The 22,308-nt window shown below is 36.4% G+C and overlaps 1 protein-coding gene across 1 annotated transcript; it reads left to right on the top strand.

The window, feature by feature from the left end:
- The first annotated feature begins 373 nt into the window (after window positions 1-373).
- CRLS1 (cardiolipin synthase 1) lies at window positions 374-20,636 on the top strand. The gene is made up of 6 exons (XM_008572820.1): window positions 374-511; window positions 5,118-5,247; window positions 15,159-15,244; window positions 16,326-16,394; window positions 17,747-17,838; window positions 19,641-20,636. The coding sequence occupies exons 1-6, from the start codon at window positions 401-403 to the stop codon at window positions 19,726-19,728; spliced, it is 576 nt and encodes a 191-aa protein (XP_008571042.1). The 5' UTR covers window positions 374-400; the 3' UTR covers window positions 19,729-20,636.
- The last annotated feature ends 1,672 nt before the right edge of the window (window positions 20,637-22,308 follow it).

Here is a 22,308-nt window from a genome sequence, read left to right as displayed (position 1 = left end):
TGTATATATATGCCACTTTAGTCTGTGTTTAGGTACATGACACATCTTCATCTTTTGTATTCTTGAAAGACAGTTTTGGAGGGTTGTCTGTAAAAAAGAACAGAATGGGTTTAAAAGCTCAAAGTACTAAATTTAAAGTTTATGTAGGGCTGGCCGGTATCTCAGTTGGTTAGAGCATGGTGTTGTAACATCAAGATCAAGGGTTCAGATCCCTGCACTGGCCAGCCACAAAAACAACAACAAAACAAACGAAAATAAAGTTTATGTAGCTTCTGACCCTTAAGATGAAGAAGTGTATTTTTCTAATGTATATAGTTATTTAAGGTATGAATTTATAGTATTTCATTTAAATTTTGTTGTCTTTGTGTTTCAGTATGAAAACCCGTGGACAATCCCAAATATGTTATCAATGACGAGAATTGGCTTGGCCCCAGTTTTGGGCTATTTGATTATTGAAGAAGATTTTAATATTGCACTAGGAGTTTTTGCTTTAGCTGGGCTAACTGATTTGGTAAGTTGTAAATGCACTCTTGTTTTGCTCCTCTTTCAAACCCCAGGGTCTCTTTTACTGCACTAAAATAGCACAGCCTTAGTTTGCTTTTCCTTGGACAGAAATCTTCAGGATGAATTTGACCTAGAATTTTGTGTAAGGACTTGTATTAGCATCTGTGTAGGACTCTGTTTTTCTGTATATGATCTAAGTGAAGGTTGTAAAGAGGCATAGGAGTGGGTGCTTTTTACTCTTGGTTTTTAACTTCTTTGTGAAAGAAACACCCTTTGAAATTCCTAAAGAGCTGAGTGCTTGCTTTAGGGATAGAAACAAAGGAGAGAAGCTGTGAGGCTATTTTTCTTTTTATTCTGATAGAGAGAATACTCTGATCTGCAACAAGAATTGGTTTTCCTGGTAGAGGGGGAAACAATGGACTGGTTGTTATGACCCAGGGAACTGGGATGTGACTAGGGAGCTTCTAGAGGCCATAGCTCTGCTCGGGTTTAATGCTAGCAGGAGGCTGTGGGGTACCCCCAGATCCAGTCCCTGTTCTCTGCTCCACACCCATGACTGCCTTGTAGAAGACCCTGACATGGACATTGGGCATCTTACCTTCTGCTTCTTCAGCAGATGGACAAAGGAGAGAAGAGCTCCTTAATACCATTGTGTTAATTTTGGGGGAGAGGAAGTTTTATTTGGGTGATCTTAAATTAGAATTGGGAAATAATTTTGTAATAGAAGAGGCTATATTATGTGTTAAATAGGCTTTTGTGGACTGGGCAGCCATTATCATGTATGACATTATATGTATTTATCATCCACCTTGTTTCACAAAGGATTTGAAATGGCTTATAATAAAACTATACCCCTACAAAAACACAGTTGTAGGAAGTGGGGGAAAGGTAGAGGAAAAATTTTAAATCAGAGCAAAGTTAGTATGTGGAAATAGATACAATACATTCTTCTACAAGGCTGGTCTGAGATCTATGTGAGCACCCAGAGAGGCAGTAATGATTTGATGCCTCTTCAAACTGATTTATGTTTGAAAAGCTTTGCTCAATATTTATTTAGTGAGAATAGAGAGAAGCTAATTTTCTATTAATAATAGTTGTATAGCATCTTTTTTTGTAACATCATCTATTCCCTTTGAGGTTCATATAAACAAATTTCCATCTGTCCAGTAGCAGCAGTAGTTTGGTGAGCAATGTAGAATTAAGTGAAGATTTTGGAGAATAAGCAAAGGAGAGCATTTGCATTATTATGTGACATTTGCAAACATGCATCAAATATCGCCTCTCAAATTCATTCTTGCCTCTCTTTTTCCAGAGTTTAGCTCTGCTTGTCACCACCTCCACCCATTCTCACAATTTCTTTCCTTTTGTCCCTGCTTTTATCTCTGAAACCTGAAGGCCTTCACTTGTTATTGATATGGTCTCCAGGTCTGTCAGAGGCCATTATACTGATAATGAAATTTTTTTTTACATAACAGACAAGATTGTTTTCAGTTATTGGATTCACCTTTTTTGTTTGTTAGTTGTTTCGTTTTAGCTGCCACATGAGTTTGCAATAATCACTGAATGGGAGAGAGGCCACATTGACATTTTTATAAAAATGTAAGATGATGTGTGTGGAATCTTGAGTTAACTGGTACCATATTTCACATTTATTCCATAGAGGTTTTGATGTCCCTAGATGGCTGGACTCATCAGGTGAAGCAGGGGAATGACAAGGTCTCGGTGTTGTGTGTGAGAAATGGGAAGGCAAGAGTAGAAGCAGAGTAACTGGTTAGGAGGCTTAGAGTAACCTCAGAGAGTGATGGTAGTAACTTGGACTGGGTGGAAGTTTGGAGTTGGAGAGAAGTGAACAGGCTTGGGATGTGTTTTGAAGATAGAGTTAATATGTTGATGGATTAGATATGTGGAGTAAGAGAAGGAAGAGTCAAACATGAATTCTGGGCTGTTACTTTTTTTGTGTTTCTTTTCAAAAACCATGTGCATGGAGGTTAGCATTTTCTGTGATGTGCAACACTTGGTGTAGGATAGTGTTTGGGGAAAACATACTAAGAATTCTGATTCCTGTTCACATAGAGGGTGAGTGTAGTAGTTTGGAGTTAGAGGAAGTTATCATTACTGAGGTACAGATTTAGAGGCTATCAGATACAGGTAGTCTAGTTGAAATCATCTGGGCTGAGTTAAAAGAAGAGAAATGGGGGATCAGAGAAATGAGCAAGAAGTAGAGCAGTGGAGAAGAAGCCAGTAAAGGATGCAGAGAAGGAATAGCTGGTGAGGAAGGAAGAAAATCAGGCAATGAGGTGTCCCAGAGGGTAAGTAAAGAAAGTGCCTCAGTTGTGTTGAGGGCACGTAACCTAACTACAGAATTCATTGATGACATTATGAGCATCATCTCTGGAGGGGTAGGGACCCCTGGAGTGGGTTGATGAGCAAATGGGAGGTGCTGGTGACAATGTACATTGTTTTGAGGAAGTTTTGCTTTGTAAGGGAATATAGAAATAGGATCAATGAAGGGTAATTTTTAAGATATACTAGGAGGATTTTTGTTGTTAATTAATTAAATGATCAGGTAGAAAGGGAGAGATTGATGATTCAGGGGAGGTGGAGAAGGAGGGAGGCAAGTCACCGAAGGTGAGAGGCATAGGATCAGGGATCAGGGAAGGCAGAGAATGTGAATGGGCGCCGGGAGGTGGATTTGGTGATGGAAATATCAGGAGGTGCTGTTAATCTTTTTCTTTTTTCTCAAGGAAAATATAGATATGGTCATGAGTGAGAGGGTTAAGGAGGGATGGGAGGGGGTCTGAGGTGAGAGCAGACAGTGTGAAAGGAGAAGGTAAACATAGTAGGCAGGCGTAGGATTGCCAGGCAGTATAGAGTGCCCACAGATTGTGGTCATGGATTTGAAGTGAGACCTATCAGACCATTTATGTGTTTTTCTTGAGCAGTGTTAGCTGCTTGAGTGTAGGTTTGGAGTTCCTGGATAATTGTGTTTAAGCAGGGTTGAAGGAGAGTGGAGTAAGGGAGTTACAGATGTTTGCAAAGGACTGATGATGTTGGTGACCTTGGAATCTAATGGGTCAAGGAATAGTGAGGACGAGAGGGTGATGATGGTGATGTGAAGTTCCGTGAGATCAGAACCCTGAGCTCAGAGAACTTGAAGCCGGGATCTTGAAAGGTCTCAGCTCTCCATTCTAGGTACTTTCTGTTAAACATCATCATCTCTATTATACTTACAAAATAGATTCCTTCAGTTGCGATAGTAATAGCTAATAACTGCGTTTTTTGAACTACTAAGTGCTGAGTGCTGAACAAGTATTAATCACATTATGTACTGAAGAAAACCAACCCTTTGAGGTAGGTAATGTTATCTTTTTTTTACAGATGAGGAAACTAAGGCTTAGAGAGGCCAAATAACTTGTCCAAGGTCACTGCTTGAAAGTGCAGAGCTAGGACTTGAACCAGTTCTGTTCTGCTCCTAAGACCAAGTTTTTAACCACTGTCCTGTGCTACTGCTGTAAAATGTCCCATGTTTAACTACACCTTAATTAACTTAATTTTTTTCCGTAGAAATAAGAATAGAAAATTAAAACATTTGTCAATGCTCGAATAAGCCAGGTAGGGACTTGGATAAATCAGAAAATATCTTCCTGTTTAATGTGGATAGGCCATACTTGGTTTCAGTCCATGTCGTGGCACCAGGATGGCTGGATCTTTCCCTTTCTCAAGTTAGGCTGGAGATTGGGGTTTTTATGGGAGTATTTTGAACATTTAAATATTGGCAACTAATTATAATTTTTAAAAGCTCTGGCAGATCAAACAAAACCAGCCTGCAGGCCCCATTTGGCCCACTAGCAACTAGGTATGACCTGTGCTTTAAATTATACTTTGCTTGTGTTGAAAATAAGTAATTTAAATATAGTATCGGAATTTTAACTAGACCAGGTACAGAGGATTGAGTTTTTTATTCAAGTATAGGTAATGCAGATACAGGCAGAAAATGTAATTAACAGTGGTACTGAACAAAATGAATTGAAAAATAGTAAGTTACAATATAGAGAGTTGGATCAAATTATGGAAAGGTAGGTAGGGATTGTGAAAGTTTAGCATCTCACAGTAAAGAGTAGTCTTGGTGAGTAATAAGTGAAAATAGCCCAAGGCTCAAAAGATGGGGCTCCCAGTCCAGGCTTTGACAGACATGCATGCTGTGAGTTTGTTTAGGTTCTTTACACCTCTAAATTTGTGTCTGGGTTCATCCTGCAAAGAGACATTGTCAAAATATTGAGAAATAACCGAAAGGCCTTGAGAAACAAAGAGTTCTATAGAAATGTGAAATTATTTTCAGACCAGTTGCTAATTTAAGAGCTAAATGTATACAAGGGTACTTTAAAAAGTTTGTGGAAAAATAGAATTAAACAATAATACGAATCTTTCCATGAGCTTTTTGAAGACCCCTTCCTTGTACCAGTGAAAGAATGAGAACGTTTGGAGGAAAAAAACAGGAGATTTTGTTAACATTTTATGAAAAAATAGTTGTTATGCTGGTATCTCTTAAGCTTAAAGTTATCTATTCTGTTCCTATTATGACATTTATAAAAAAAAAAAACTTCTATTTTCAGTTGGATGGATTTATTGCTCGAAACTGGGCCAATCAAAAATCAGCTTTGGGAAGTGCTCTTGATCCACTTGCTGATAAAATACTTATCAGTATCTTATATGTTAGCTTGACCTATGCAGATCTTATTCCAGGTAAGAACGCCATCATGCGTACTTTTAAATAGCACGGAGAAGAATGACATTAGTCAGTTTAGGATTTCTCTTGAGAGACAAATAATTTTTCTTCCCAAAATATATTTTTTTTAACTTTAAACTGTTTCCCTAATTTTAAACTGTTTTGCTTGTCAAGCTATTTGTATTAGAATTTATGTCCTTGTTATACTAGTAGAATCGGTTGTTTTTGTAGTAAGATTGTTTAAAATTAAAATTGAGAAGATATTTCACAATGCCAATTCATACTACTCTAGAATCTTGGTTCTATATTATTTATTTTTAGTGCCTAGCTTTTTGAAAGCAGTTTAAAGTTTTCCTAAGTCTATTACCATCTTTATTAAGTACAGTTTAATCATAAGGAGAACTCTGAAATCTGGAGATTTTTGTAAAATTTCACATTATTATTGTTGTTCATACACTATTATGTAATTTTTAAATTGTATGTGTAGTTTGTAAATTATCAAAATATTCTTTCTAATAAAATTTTGTGATCTTTTGCTTTGTTTTTTCATGTGCTTTTCTGGTTGTTCATTTTCTACTTTAGCTATATTTCTCAATCAGTTTTTTTCCCTCAGTCCAGATTAAACTGTTTTCTTCCCGCAAGAGTTAGACATAGGATCTGAGAACAAAGAAGCTGCCATGTGCTCCTTCAGTCTCATGTTGTTATGGACATTTGTAGGAGGAAGTGTAAGTGGCATTTCAGTCTAGTGTAGTCTCCTCAAGCTGGAAATTCTTCACCTTTTGTCTTCTCAGTTCTCATATCAAATTAAAAAAATTGGACAAATGTTTATATTTATGTGCTTCTTAGAAAGTTAAAATTGAGGTGTGTTTATTTGAAGGGGCAGGGGTCCTCTCATTCTAATGAGTATAAGTAATTTTTAGGAAAAAGCCTATAGAGCATTCTGTTGATATTACTCAAAATTCAAATGATCTTTTTAAAAGTGTGTGTGTATTCATACTTCCCATTTTTCAGGGTTACATTGTATTTTGTTGTGGTGTTTTACAAAAGTTGGCCAGGTCATTTTCTGTTGAACATAGAAATTGTTTCCAGGTTTTGGGTATTATGGAAAATGTTGCTGTGAGCTTTAGTTAAATAATTGGTGTATATTGCTTTCCAAGCTGAGCCATCCCTTCACTATCATTCTGGAGGGTTCCATTTTCTCTCTTCTGTGTTGGGTCTCTTTTTCCAGGCTGCCATGTCTTCCTTTTTTTTAAGGTAGTCCTTTTGGTGGAGTGCATCCCAATTTTCCATAGAATGATGCAGTATGGCAGCCAAATTTTAGAGATCTTGGACAGCTAAAATGTCTACATTCTACTCTCCATACTTGATTGACAGTTGGACTGGGCATAATTTTTCAATTGCAGACTGTTTTCACTCAGAATTTTGAAGCCCTGTTCCATAGACTTCCAGATTCCATCTGGCTGTGGAGAACTCTCATGCCATTCTGATTCCATTTTTTTAATAGGTGAGTGTGTTTTGTACTAGAAAGCTTTGAAGTTTTTTTTACATTATTCCTACTTCATGTTTTAAAAAAATTTTTCTTTTAAAAATTTATTTTCTAACTGCTTATATGGATACTCAGTTATCCCAGCACTTTTTATTGAAAAGTATGTGTTTTCCAGACTCACTGCAATGTTCATATACACATGGGTCCATTTTTGGTTGTCTGTTTTTTTCCCCATTGTTTTGTTTATCTTTGTACCAGTACCACTCTTAACTGTTGCTTTGCAATATTGATTTTCTAATGTTAAAACAACCTGCAATTCTTGGTATAAATCTAACATGGCCATGATACATTATGAAGGTATAGCTGGATTTGGTTTGTTTACATTTTGTTGAAGATTTCACATCTAGATTCACGAGATTGGCCTGGAATTCTCTACTCCAAATACCCTTGTTAGGTTTTAGTATCATATTTATAATTAGCCTCATAAAATGAGTTAGGGACTGATTTTTCTTTTCTTTCCATTCTTGGGAGATGTTTGTCAGTGATTGCAATTATTTACATTTTAAATGTTTGGTAGAATTTGTTGAAGACATTTAGGGCCTAGAGTTTTCTTTGGGGGAGAGTTTTAAAATAGTTGATTCATTTTCTTTAATTGTTATAGGATGATTCAAGTTTAATAGTTCATCTTTTGGCCATTTTGTAAGTTGTGATGTTTTTCTAGGAATTTGTTCATCTACATTATAAAAAAATCTATCACAAGCTATTTATAGTATCCTCATTAACTTTTTGATGTCTGTAGGATATGTAGTAATGTCCTTTTCATCTTAATTATTTGTCCCTTTCTTGATCAGTTTTGCCAGAGGTTTGTCAGTTTTATGGATCTTTTCAAAGAACTATCTTTGGGTTTTGTTGAGCCTCTCTGATATGTTGTTTTCTACTTCATTAAATTTTACTCTTTTATTTCTTTGATGTCCTTTTTCTAAATTCTTTAGAAGAATTCTTTGAATTAGAAATAAAATGGGAGGCCACATATATAATTAAAATTTTTCAAGTAGCTATATTAAAAATAAGAGGAAACAGATGGAAATAATTTTATTGATATATTGTGTTTAACCCACCATATCAAAAATATTGTCATCCTAATTTGTAATCGATAAAAAATTATTAATGAGTTTTTTTCATACTAATGCCTTCAAAATCAGACTAGCCACATTTCAAGTGCTTAATAGCCACATGTGGGAAGTGGCTATTATATTGAACACTGCAACTATAGATGGACACCTAACTCATTGCCTTTCAGATTTTCTTTTCTAAAGTTTGCATGTAAGGCTATACATTTTTCTCTAAGTATTACTTTTGTTGCTTCTTGTATATTGATATTGACATTTTTGTCATTGTCCAGTATGGAATATTTTCCTATTTCCATTAGGTTTCTTTCTTTGACCTATTTGGATAATAAGTATTTCTTAATTTGTTGTCAGTTTGTGGGGGTTTTCTAGTTATCTTTTGCTGTTGATTTCAAGCATAATTACTTTGTGTTTAGAGAACATACTCTGTGATTTCAACCTTTCAGCCTACAATGTACAGTGTACAGTCAAATTTTACAAGCATTTCACAGTGCCTCAAATGAATATACTGCAGTGTTTGGGTGTGATGTTCGGTATGTATGTATGTTAGGTCAAGTTTTTAATCCTGCTGTTAAATCTTCTATTTCTTTACTCCTTTTCTTTCTTTTTTTTTTTTTTTCCCCTTTTGGTCTGCTTATTCTATCAATTACTGAGGGAGTGGGTTAAAGTTTCCTACTGTGTCCAGTTTTCTATTATTTTTCTTTGTAGTTTTTTGCTTTATATCTTTTGAGGTCATGCTATTAAGTGCATGTAAAATAGAATTGTTGTATCTGGTCGGTGAATTGAATGTTTTATTATAAAGTGATCCTCTATGTTTCTAGTAATGATTTTTGCCTTAAAGTTTCTTTTTTTTGGATATTATTATAGCTATACTAGCTTACTTTTGTCTAGTGTTTGCATGATAAGTCATCTACTTTCAACATTCCTGTATCTTTAATTTTTGGATATCACTTGTAAAGAACATATACATGGGTTTTCTTTATTTTATCCAGTCTAATGATTTACCTTTTAATTGAAACATTTAACCCATTAACATTTACTGTGATTACTAATGTATGTGTCTCAGTCTTCCATTTTACTTTAAGTGGTTTTTTTGGCACATATGTTCTGTCCTATTTTTGTATATATTTTGTATCGTATTTTCTTTGCACCAGTTTGAAAGTTTTACGTTCTATTTTTATTTAATTTTCCTCAATATTATAACATTCTTCCTTATCAAAGTTTAATGTTAACAATTGTATACTCTTGCAGAGCCTTGGAAAGACCTTAGGATACTTTAGCTCTAATTCCTCTCTCAGCTTAGGTAGTTGTTGTTATACTTTACTTTTATATATTTCTTTAGCCCACAAGATATTATTGTTTATACAGTCAGTGTTCATTTAGATTTATCTTCATATATGCTACTTTTTTTCTAGTCAGTCTTGTTTGATATATTTCAGACTTTTCATCAGCAATCATTTTCCTTTTTTCTGAAGTATTTTCTTTTGAAATTCTTTTTAATATAGGTCTGTTGATAAATTCTCCTTTTTCTTCCTCTGGAAAGATTTTTTTTTTTTTTTTTTAATTCTTGAGGGATATTTTTGTTGAGTTTAGAATTCTGGTTTGGCAGTTATTGTCTTTTAGCACATTTAAGATATCATTCAATTGTCTTCTCACTTCCACTGTTGATAATAAGAAATCAGCTCTTACTCCGTTCCTTTTTTTCTTTTTTTTTTTGGAAGGCAGTCTTTTTCTTCTGGCTATTTTTAAGATTTCCTTTGTCTTTGGTTTTCTGCAATTTCACAATAGTACTTCTTGGTATGAGTTTCTTTTTTATTGATCCTGCTTGGGATTTATTGGACTTTTTAATCTGTGGATTAATATCCTTAAATCAGTGTCAGAAAATTCTCAGCCACAATCTCTTCAGATATTCCTGTTGCCTATTCTTTCTCTTCTTTTGGGACTGCAATATGAGGGGGCCTTCAAGAAGTTCATGGAAATATTCATATTATCTTCTTCTTTTTTTTTTTTTTCCTTTTTGTCTTTTTTCGTGTCCGGCAACGGATCGCAACCCTCAGTGTCGCGCCCGTACCGGACCAGGACCAGCAACGGGATCGCAACCCTTGGTGCTGCGCCCGCACCTCGCTCAGCCAGTGAGTGGGAACCGGTCTGTATGTGGGATCCGAACCCTCAGCGGGAGCGCCGCCGCGCTCCCAAGCGGCGCACTGTAGCAGTGTGCCACTGGGCTGGCCCCATATTATCTTCTAATTTCATTTTTCCATGAGCTTTTTGAAGTACTCTGTATACCTATATTAGACCTTCTTACTGTATCCTGTAAATCTCAGACTTTTTTTTTTGTATGTCAGCTCATTTTATCTTTCTGGGCTTCATTTTGGGTAATTACAAATGAGTATACTATTTTTCATTTTACTAATTCTCTCTTCTGCTTTGCTGAATCCCTTTAATTCTACTATTGTATTCTCCAGATATAGAATCTCTATTTTATTCTTCAGACTTGCTAAGTCATCTTAGTTTTCAGTTTCTTGCTGAAATTTTTCAATTTTGGCTTTTATTCCTTTGAATTTAGTAAACTTAGTTGTTTTATAAACTCTGATAATTCCAAAGTCACATCTTATGGTGGTCTCTTTTATTTGTCTGCTGTTTCTTTTGATTTTTACTCATGGTACTTGATTCTTGGTAATTTTTGACTCTTTAGATATTGTATTGATACTTGGAAAATAATTTGGAGGAATATTTTGATGCCTAGGAAGATGGCATGACTCTCCAGAGAAGATTTTTGTTCAATTCTGCCAGGCACTTAGGAATGCTAGCAGTCTGGGTCCACCTAGACCACCATGTCATGAGACATTCTTGGAAAGCTTTTCCTTGGGCCATGTCTTCCCTCAACCCTGTGGGAATAATCATTCAGTTCCTAGCTCAAAGCTAGGAGTTGGTTTATCAGAGCCCAACTTTAAGGGCTCTAGACTTCAACTACTGTCCTCAAAGTCCAACGAGGCTGCTCAAGGCTCAGTTCACTTTTGAGTTGCTTCCTTAGGACTGGGAATAGTGACTTTGAGTGTCTGGGCTTATTTTGCTGAGTTCTTACTTTTTAGCAGGTATTAGCCTAATACTTTCTTAGCATCTTGTAAGTCTTTCGTTTCCACGATCTTTTTTTTTTTTTTTCCTTTTTGTCTTTTTTCGTGACCGGTAACGGGATCGCAACCCTCGGTGTCGCGCCTGCACCGCGCTCAACCAGTGAGCGGACCGGTCTCTATATGGGATCCGAACCCTCGGTGGGAGCGCCACTGCACTCTACCGAGTGCGCCACCGGGCCGGCCCACAATCTTTTTTTTTTAATCTTCTTCTTTGGTTGTTTTAGTGGTAGTGTTCTGAATTACCTAGTCAAATATTAATGGAAGCTGACCCTGAGTATCTGTTCATTATCCTTGTAGTTCTAAAATTTTACAGTGATATATGGCCTGGATTCTACTATAGTTTAGTGTGAGTCTTTCTTTCATTGCGCTGGGTACTAAGTAGGCCTCTTCAGTCTGAAAACTCGTTCTTTAATTCTGAAAGTCTTATTACATTTTTGATAATTTTCTGTCTTGTTTTCTTGGTTCTCTCTGAAATTCTTGATCATAATTGAGTTTTCATGGATTGATTCTCTTTTTTCTCCTATTTTATTTTCTAAACTTTTCCTTTTTTTAGGAGATTTCCACAGCTTTGTCATTTACCCCTTATGTTGACATTTGTATTGCTATCACTTGAATTTTCAAGAGCTCATGTTCTTTGCGTTTGTTGTTTTTAAAAAAGTGTTCCATTCTTATTTCATGGATGAGTGCATCATTTAAGACATCTGTCTATACATACATTTTTTTTTTTATCCCTATATTACATGTTTCTTTCTAATTGTATTTTTTTTCTGTTTTGGCCTCTCATGATGGAGACTTTGAAATGTCTGGTGATCCTTGGCTACTTATATTTGAGTGAGGCATAGAAAGTTCATTGGGAACTCTCTGGGCATTGGCCAAACTTGTTGGGTGGTGTGCTTCTCCATAGGATGAACATGCTGGGACCTGGCTGTTGAGGTGCAGGGCCATGAGTTCTTTGTACCTTTGTATAGATCTGTGCTATAGATCTCAGCTCTAATCCCACTTCACTTCAGTGACCCCTAGGTTCAGAGTAACATGTAGATTGGAGGTTGGCAAACTTTTTCTATCAAGGGCCAGATAGTAAATATTTCAGGCTTTCTGGGCTGTGTGGTTTCTGTCATAGCTACTCAGCTATGCTATTATAGTGTGAAAGCAGCCATAGAAAATAAATAAATTAATTAGCATGACTTTGTTCCAATAAAACTTCACTTATGGACATTGGAAATTGAACTTCAGAGAATTTCATGTGTCATGAAATATTACTCTTGATATTTTTTTTCACTAACCATTTAAAAATGTAAAAACCACTCTTAGCTTTAGGGAGCTGCAGCCCTAGTGCAGAGATCTAGTGGACAGATGTAAGGGAGGGCTCAGCAGGCAGGGGTCTAACTGCTCTTTCTAGGGACTTTCTGGGTTTCTCTGGTGAGAATTGGCCTGCTTCTTGTGGGCATCCCTTTTGAAGGACTTAGGTTTTGGCTCTCTCTACCCTAACACTAATAAACTTAATGAAAACATTGAAATATTCTCTGCTACCCATTCTCTTTGTGACTTTATATCCTTTCATTTTTTTTACTGTCATTTTTAGAGGGGTTTTAGATAGTAGAGAGATGCATATATGCAGTCTTGCATGTTCTTACTTTAAATTGCATTTTTAAAGTCACATAACCTTGACTTTAATAGCCTTATTTTCTTTAAGAATGAAAAATTTGCTTTCTTCCTTAGCTAGAATAATCAATCATTTTGCTTTTCTTCTTGCTGTTTTTATTGGAGAAGGATGAAAATAAATTTGTTGACTTCTTACATACATTAGAGTATGAAGTGTGAATCTAAGTTAATTTCTACTTGCTTGTGTGCATTTGTTCTGCCATGTTTATATTATTTTTGGTTTGCCATATGGTACTTTCTTATTTCGTGTTTAAATCAATCTCTAGGATAATTATTATGTTAAATTTATTGTTTTCAATGCAAAAATCTATGATATTGATGTTGACCAATTTAAATATGTAAAAGTGAGTTGGTTTTATGAAATATTTCCCTTTATTGCTAATAAAATTTGCGCACGATCTACCTCCTTGTTGCAAACATTCTCTGTTTCAGACAGAGTTAGCAAGTAGGGAGTAAAACTTTGGAGCAGTCCCTGACACACTTTACACTGTCCTACCCACTACTAACACACTTTGTCATACTCTAGTAGGCAAAATGAAAGTTGCTTTAAGTCTTGGGAGAAAAGAGAGGGAGGGCTAAGAGAGAAAGCAGGAAGATGCGAGGGCCAGCCCCGTGACTCACGCTGGTGAGTGCTGCACTCCCGCCGTGGGTTCGGATCCTATATAGGGATGGCCGGTGTGCTCACTGGCTGAGCGCGGTGCGGACGACACCAACCCAAGGGTTGCGATCCCCTTACTGGTCACAAAAAAAAAAAAGAAAGAAAGAAAGAAGATGCGAGAGCCAAGGAACTGGATAAAATTGCCCAAAGATCCACAGTAGAAGGCCAGATACTGTCAGTTGGTAGAGGCCTTTGAGACCATCTGGTGTAGCTAGGTCCCAGCCTAACTACGCGTGTGAAAGTTACCCAGTGAGCTTTCACCTGTGCTTTATGAAGCTCTCCTGAGGTGATTTTTGAATGGTGGTTTTTAGTTTGGGGAACCCTTAATTTTGTTAATAGCGCTTTTCACCATCAGACTACTACGGATGGTAAACTGAGTCCAGAGTTGCTAATTGCTAGGTCACACTGCTAGATTGGAGCTTAATGCACTGTCCCAAGCCTAGTCTATGAATTCCATAGACCTGTGTTCCTGCGTATGTGCGGACTTGCATGTTCCTCATGTTTACATGGGTTTTAATTTGCATGGGTTTGCTTCATTTTAAAAGTGTGATTTTTTTGTTAGATTTTGCCAGCTAATGATTCCTACAGAAAAGTTTCTTTTAAAGGTATGAAAATGCTCCTAAAAATCATGGCTCTCTGTTTTCTTGCTTGGCTTATACATGTGTAGTAGGCATGTCTCTGTTTACTCCATATGCCATGACTGGAGTGGATAAGCATTATCTCTTTGGAATAATGTTGTCATCGAGGATTAGGCCACGGATCAACACTGACATCATAACTGTGACCAGCAGAGATTTAAATTTTAAATCTGTAATTAATTAGATTATGTTGTAAATTGCAGAGCCAGTAGAATTTCAGAACTGGAGAAAACCTTAAGTACAGCCTCCAAATAATTCATAAAAGAATTGTTTGAAAGTATTATGGAAGGGATATGCATGATCCTTTTATTTTAGTACTTGGAACAATTTGAACTGAGTATTTTTGAACTCAGGATCTTTTTCTCTTTTTGAAAAAAGTGGTTTTTTTCTTATAAAAGATACACGTTCATGGGTAAAACTTTGTACAGTGCGGAGGATATAAAGTGAAACAAGTTCTCTGCCCTCTCGTTCTTATTCAGCAATAGAGTAGGGTTCCATGGATATCCATCTAAAATATCCTTCTGTAGATGGCTCCAGGATCATGCTGTAAAATCTGAGGAATAATGAGAAAACTATTGACAAGTTGAATTCATTGAATGACTGAGCAGGGAGAAAAATAGTGGTTGCCTTAGTAGGAACTGGCTGGACAAAAATGAAAATATTTTTGTTTCTCTACAAGTTGTACATGTAGCAAATTTTTCAGAGAATAGTCTAAAATGCAGAAGCAAGCAATCAAAGCTCCTGTGACTCCAGAATAGATTGATTCTTCTGGCATTTTTCTTAACCTCTTTGTTCTCTCTTTCCATGTAGTTCTAATGAGCATGGTGATCTTTTTTCCATGCTCACAAAGCTAGGAAATAACAAAAGAGGAGATGGGGGGTTGAGGGTGTGGGAGCTCAGTAGAGCTGACACCAATAACTGCAAAGATTTATAGCTTAAAAACATATGCAAGAAAAACAAAACAAGAGGGGAGAGAGGATCAACATCTTGAAAGGCAGACATAGATTTCTGAAGCCATAGTCTGTTCTTCACTTTTTATTGAGGGCAAGTTAAAGAAGAATATAAAAATCAGTGGTTCACTATGGGGACCCTAAACCATCAATAAGTGTTTGTTATAAACTTTTCACATATGGGAAACACCAGTTTATGGTAAGGCTGAATGAGGCTTTATTGTATTCATAATGTCTAATCCCAATTAAAACTATTTTGTATTTAACTTTCAGTTCCGCTTACTTATATGATAATTTCAAGGGATGTAATGTTGATTGCTGCTGTTTTTTATGTCAGATATAGAACTCTTCCAACACCGGTGAGTTTGTTTCAAAAAAATATTCTTTTAGTCATTAAAATATTCTTTTAGTCATTACTTATGATTTAGGGAAAAATATTATTTTTTTTAACTCAAATATTCTTTTAGTCATTAAAGTATTCTTTTCTTCATTGCTTATTGTGGCAAGAAAAAAAGAAAATAAAGTTTTCTCTGTATGTTGTTTGACCGTATGGGAATAATTTATGGCAATTGTTTTCTGATCCACGTATCAGGAATTTTTAAAAAGTAACTATCTTGCTATTTGAATCACCCACTAGGGTAGTTTAGTGAATATATGAATAGTCAATTTTAAAAAAGGTATGTTTCTGTTTTAAGTCAAACTCTTTTCAATTGATGGAATTTGAATCCCAGACCAGCTAGCTCCCATCCGTAGCGCAAACTGTTAGTGTGTTTTGCATGGATTCAAGCTATGTTGCTGTCTAATTTAGACTCTATGGATTGTCTGAAATTGGTTTTTATTTTTTATGGTGGCTGGCCAGTTTGGGGATCTGAACCTATGACCTTGGTATTACAAGGCTGTGCTCTAACCAAAAGAGCTACCCGGCCAGTCCTGAAATTGGTTTTTAAAATCAGTTGTACAAGCATGGGCTTGCCTTATGCATTTGTTCAGTGGTTCTATAAATATTTGAGCATGTAAGCAAGCATAGCATAATAACCTCTTCTGGTTCCCAGTCCAGTGAAAATAGAGCAGTATTTCATTCATTTTGGTTTTTTAACCTATGAAAAATAGTGATAAGGAAGTTTTATTGAGTGTATATAGTAAAAAGATGGAGCAAGCAGATTTTATGATAGCTATTTGGTGTTAGAATTTTATAGGAATTGAGAAATAAATCTATAAGTAAAAAAACAATTTTCAATAGTCTTTGTGTGATTTATAAAGAATGTGGATATTACTCATTTAGCATAATAAAGATGACGCATATAAAGGACTAATATAGCATGGGGCCAGGCATACAGTAAGCACTCAGTAACTGGTACCTACATATAACAAAAAAATGTTTGTTTTAAACTTGAACGATAAATTGAGTAGTTTATTTATTTATTTTTTGTCTTCTGCTAGCGAACATTTGCTAAGTATTTCAATCCTTGCTATGCTACTGCGAGGTTAAAACCAACATTCATCAGCAAGGTAAGATACATACAACATCCCTGTAGATTATTCTTTGTAAATTTTTGTTATAGTGAATATAAACCTCAGTCAAGAGCAGCCGAAAACAAGACAGATTTAAAGGCATTGACTGGAGGGGATTGAGAGTGAGGTCAGGCAGACAACTTTAACCCAATTCTTTTGTCCTCCACCTCTTTGGATCATTAGGATGGCAGTGTGCTTGGGTTAATGGTCTGAGTTGAAGCCACTGAAGGAGGTAATGGGGCCACTGTTTACAGAAGGTGAAGGGAACTGAAATGTAATTGCTTCTTGATTAAGATGTGAAAGGATTATGAAGAGTCCCTTGTGATTTTACTACCTCCCTCCCTGTGGTGAAAACACCATTTAATAAGGTCCTTTCATTGTGAAGATTGATTGTTAAGTGGAAAGGGATAGGAGAAAGCTTTATAAACTAATAAACAAGTGCTACTCTTAGTTGTCCATCCTGATTTCCTGAATCTTCTTCAGGACAATAACTGTATGCCAATCTTGGCACACAAGAAGGATACTATTAATGCCTCTTAAGCCATATTTGTTTTTTTTGGAGCCTTGAGAAGTTTGCTCAAGTCATTCATTTGTCCCATCCCTTATGACAGAGATTTAACAGGTTAGAGATGCAGATCATCTTTGTCACAGATTGCTTTTATACAAAGACTCCCTGGGGTGGACCTTCACCTACATACATAGGTATGTACATACATAGGGCCTCTCATGATGAGTGGAAGTAGTCGCTGATGTATTTCCAGTTCCTGTTTCTTTTCCCCCCAGTGCTGTCTTTTAGGATAGGGAAATCTACTCATTTCCTCCAGAGAGGCTCTTTCATGGAGATGAGTGCATTTCAGTTTTCTAATCTAACAGGGTTTGACAGTAGGCAAGTGAAAGGAGCACTGGATAAGACACTTGAGAAGTCTAGGTTCCAGGTTTGGTTCTGTTGTCTGCTGTGACGGCAGGCAAGTCACCTAACTCATTATATTTTTCTATCTGTGAAGAGGTAGCTTAATTATTCCCATATTCAATAGGGGTATTTTAATGGACAGCTGGAAAACAAAAAATTTTGCAACATTATTGAATTGCTGTGGAAATTCAGGGTAGTGGTATTTTCTGACAGTTATCATTACCCTTACTGTAAAAGGCAGTTGTGCAGATGGGTCAGTTAGTGAAGTTGGCCCTTTGGTGTGTTCTCACCTGTGAGGACCAGCTCCTTTACTAGGGATATTGCAGATCAGCATCAAGCATGCTGAGGATATTCATGTTACAGCATGACGGGCTATGCTTTGTCTTATAAGCTTGAAAAAGGATCCACTTGGCGTTATTCGTTTATTACTTTTTTTTAGGTAAATACAGCAGTCCAGTTAATCTTGGTAGCAGCTTCTTTGGCAGCTCCGGTTTTCAATTATGCTGACAGCATTTATCTTCAGATACTGTGGTAAGCTAAATTTAGAACTACTCTGAGAATGTCAAAAAAATGGCTGTGACAGTCCTTGAATGACTTTGTTCTTGTAGTGTTTATTGCGCACTGGCTGGATAAAGCCGTGGCTGTATTTTGTGATTGATACCATTCTTAAGAAGCTTACTACCAAGTATAGGATGTAGAAGGTAGCCTTCATGCAAATTAAAAGGGATGAGAGTTACTGATAATGTGGTAGGGTTTCAGAGGAAGAAAAGATACTTCCAGGTAGGGAGAAGAGGGAAAGTTTCAGGGAGGAAGTGAAATTTGAGCCATTAGGTATAGGTGGATATTGTACAGGGTGAGACTGGAGGGAGGCCTTCAGGCAAAAGGTAGACCCTCAGCAAAGTCAGCATGTAGAGAGTGGGTAGGGGAAGGTGAGTCCAGCCTAGTGAAGGGAAACCTGGAGAGAGGAGTTTGAATGTTATTTTATGATGCTAATTGCTTATTTATAGTCTTGAAAATGTGTCAAATTCAAACTTTCGGAGTTCAAAACGTGCCACATTGATATTGAAATACTATATTTTGGTACACTTTTAACTTTATAATTAAAACTTTCTTGCTTGATGTACTCTGGGCCAGAAAATGGTTGGTTAATCAAAGTCAGCTAAGCCAAAGAATCTTTAAAAATGATACATACTCTAAACTTTTAATTTTATTATTTTTGGCGGGGGGAGCGTGGCTGGCTGGTAGTAAACTTTTTATTTTAGTCTAAAGTATGTTATGTGCACATTCATTCTGATTAATCTTGTATCTTCTGATACAGGAGGAAGGCTTTTTTTTGAGTGCAGCTCCATCAATGGGTTTCTTCTTTCTTGAATAAACTACACCCGTAATACAACCTCTCTGATTTTTATTTTTTGTTTCTTTAAGGTGATTCAAGCACTTAGGACGTTTGTAAAGCAATCTGAATGTAGGAACCATCTAGATTTTTACCATTTTTATGTAGTCTTTCCACAATCATCTTGCCTACTTATTTTGACAGTATTTTTATCAGCCCACTTTTATTATTTCCAGAGCATCCATCTTAGTTCTCAGAAATGGCAGTTCTTCTTACATGTATGTTTCATTGATTTATGTATGAATTTAGAATATCACACAGGTTTGGGATCAAACAAAAATGAGTCTTGATTCTGCCTCAGCTGGTAGAAGCAGAAGTGCTTGGGTTCACCAGAAAGGAACCTATTAGCTGTGGGCATTCAGCATGCTGGAGGCATCACACATGTCATTTCAAGGAGAATCTGGCTAATATGGCAGTTCACTTAAGGAAAAATTGGTAAAGAAAGTTGAAATTTATTTAAAATGACTCAGATATCCTTAGAATTCTCAAAAACTGTAGGAAATAAAGTCTAATACCTAAGCAGCATGGAGCTGTGGAAAGAGCACATGGGCTTTAGAACCAAACCGGGTGCAAACATAGCTGTCTCATGCCCTGAGCAAGTTATCTGGGTCTCTGTTTCCTTGTCTGTTGGATGAAGTTGTTGTGAGAATAAAATGAGAACATAAGACACCTAGAATATTGTCTGGGTAAAAATGGCAGTTACTAGTATATCATTAGATTAGTTTTTAGGACTCATTATCTAGATTAATTTTCTTTGACATTACTAATTCAAATGAAGTCTTAAAGAAAAGCAATGTATTTAGGTTCTTGTAGTTAAAAGTTATACTACACAGCCCTTTTTGTTTGTTAAACAGATCTTTTGCATGTATTTTGTATGATTCTCACTGTTACTGTTTTTCAGACTTGACAACTAAATTTTCTTTCTTTCCTTCCATGAAAGGTGTTTTACAGCTTTAACGACAGCTGCATCAGCTTACAGTTATTATCATTATGGTCGGAAAACTGTTCAAGTGATAAAAGACAGATGAAAGTCGTCCATCAGCACTAGCAAGGAAGCAATATATACATCCGCGGCAGAGCCAGTGGAAATCTAGAGGAGTTTCCCTGTTTTGATGTTCAGCTTGAAAAAGGACTTATCAGAACAAACCTTGTCATTAAAATTTAAGTAATGTGCATTGAAAATAAGCTTGATCGTGGGCATATGCAGAATTTCAATGTATTTTTAAATACAAATAAAACTATAATTTAGAATTTTTAATCTTAGGTTTCTTGATTAAGAGATCAATTAGTTATTCTAATTATTGTCAGTCATTTTTTTAGTATGTTTCTTAAAAACATAGTCCAGAGCATGGAAACTAAAGTTGACACCTCTCTTTAAGTAGAATTTAGATTGGTTACAAAGCAGTAGGGAGTTTCCTGGGTTTAAATATGTATCCTATACAATTTGGATATACATTTTTATGTTTGATTTTTAGATCCATGTATACATTAACAATTCATGTGGTTAATATTTGATCATATAGGATAATAAGAATAAAGTTAGCTTAGCTGTGGATGAAGTAAAGTTGTAAAGAGATTTAAAATTAAGTTTTGAAAATAATAAATGAGGTCAAACAACATAGGTATTGAAGTTCGTGTTCAGTAGTCTTCCAGCTCTCAGGTGCCTCATAGTTTATGTATCAGGATAACAAATAGCAAAGGTAGTTGAAATTGAGAATGTGGCCATTAACCTTTGCATCTAAAAGGTAGTTACATTCTGGCTTCCCACTGTGTTTCTAACGTAGCAATGTTTGTATGATATTGAAACCTGTACTTATGTTATGTAAATAATATGAAACTGTATATTTTTCAAAGGTTTTTAAAAAAACTTTGGGGAATCTTCTTTTGTTGAGATGTTAAAAGAATAAAAGAGCTAGAAAAAAAAAATTGTACCTTCCACTTGTTCCATATAGCATTCTTATCCTCTGCTGTTGCATAAGGTTTGTGTCATAAAGTCTATTCACATATACCCCTTACATTGTAGAAAGAGTTAGTTTGGGACCATCTGACTTAAAAGACCTTTTTCTCGCTACACCATCATGTTTAGGAGAGTGAGGGATACAGGGAGGTGAGAGGAAGGCAGTGGCTGGTGCTGGTTGCTTCCTCTTAACTGTAGAGGTCTATTGCTGCCCATTGTCCATGGTTTTAACCCAAGCATAATATGGAATCATACAGTGAGATTATCGGTTTGAACCCAAGCATAATATGGAATCATACAGTGAGATTATCCAATCAGCTTGCTGAGCTGTGTTAAATAAAATGGGTAGTTATAAGTAAAACTCAGGCCTCTTGGCAGCAGCGTTCTGCATCAATGTGCCTCTGTTGCTTGCCACTCCTGGCTTTCTTTTTCCCAGACTAGCAGACTAGCAGCTGAGTCATTCTTGTCTTGGAGCATACTGAAGCCTGCAGCCAGGGATGCGGCCACTGACTCAGATGGACGGTGAGAGGGGAGAGAAGGATGGCAAGTGGCTGGCTGTTCTCTCCCTTTAGAACCTCCCTTACGGTCGCATAGCTGGGAGGCAGCAAGACTAGAGGTGGAAGTCCCACTATTGGATCACCAAAGAGGCATACTGAGCGAGAGCAGAACCGGGTTTGGTTCTGTTGTCTGCTGTGACTGCAAGCAAGTCACCTAACTCATTTTTTTCACCTATGAAGAGGTAGTTAATTATTCCCATATTCATAGGGGTGTTTTAATGGGCATCCGGGAAGAAGGCAAAGAATTTTGCAACATTATTGAATTGCTATGGAAATTCAGAGTAGTGGTATTTTGTGACAGTGGTCATTACCTTTACTGTAAAGGGCATCTGTGCACACGTGATCAGGTTAGGGTGAGGTCATACCGGATTTCAATGGACCTTACTCCAATGACTAGTGTCTTTATAAGAAGAGGGAAGTTTGGATATAGAGACAGACTGCCACGTGGTGATGGAGGCATAGATTGCAGTGATGTCTGAAAGCCAAGGAACACTAAGGATTGCTGCTAACCATCAGAAGCCAGGAAAGGGGCGTGAAACAACTTCTCAGGGCCTCCAGGAGGAACCAACCCTGCTGATACCTTAATTTCAAATTTCTAGCCTGAACTATAGGAAAATAAATTTGTTTCAAGCAAGTTTTACCAGTTTTTGGTAATTTGTTATGGCAGGCACAGGAAACTTAACAAATGCTAATGTAAAAAATTGAAATCTAGAAATGGTCCCAATTATTTCATAGAATCATTTCCCCCCTAATTCGTATAAAAGTAAAGGGTATAGTAGACACATCCCACATAAGACACAAATCATTAAGGCATTATTTGATGGAGTTGGAAGCAGAGAAATGCTTTGGCTTCTAGCTAGAACCTTGAGGTTCTCTTTTGCCCATTTCTTCCAAGAAAAATAAAGTTGCTGAAAGGGATATTATGCTTCAGAAAAGAATTCATAGTTCCTTTGTCCACTTAGGTGAAATGCAGTGAACACTGACTTTTAAAGGATCAGTCTTTTGCCGTGTTTCTCAAATGTTCCCAGAAGACTATAGTAACTGTAGAGCTGGAAGTAGATTCTTTTGCCATATCCAGAAATGCAACTAATAAA

Source organism: Galeopterus variegatus, unplaced genomic scaffold, assembly GCF_000696425.1.
Source record: "Galeopterus variegatus unplaced genomic scaffold, G_variegatus-3.0.2 Scaffold840, whole genome shotgun sequence".
In the NCBI taxonomy this organism is placed as follows: domain Eukaryota; kingdom Metazoa; phylum Chordata; class Mammalia; order Dermoptera; family Cynocephalidae; genus Galeopterus; species Galeopterus variegatus.
Note: the sequence above shows the minus strand (reverse complement) of the source record. Positions and strands in the feature narration are given on the sequence as shown.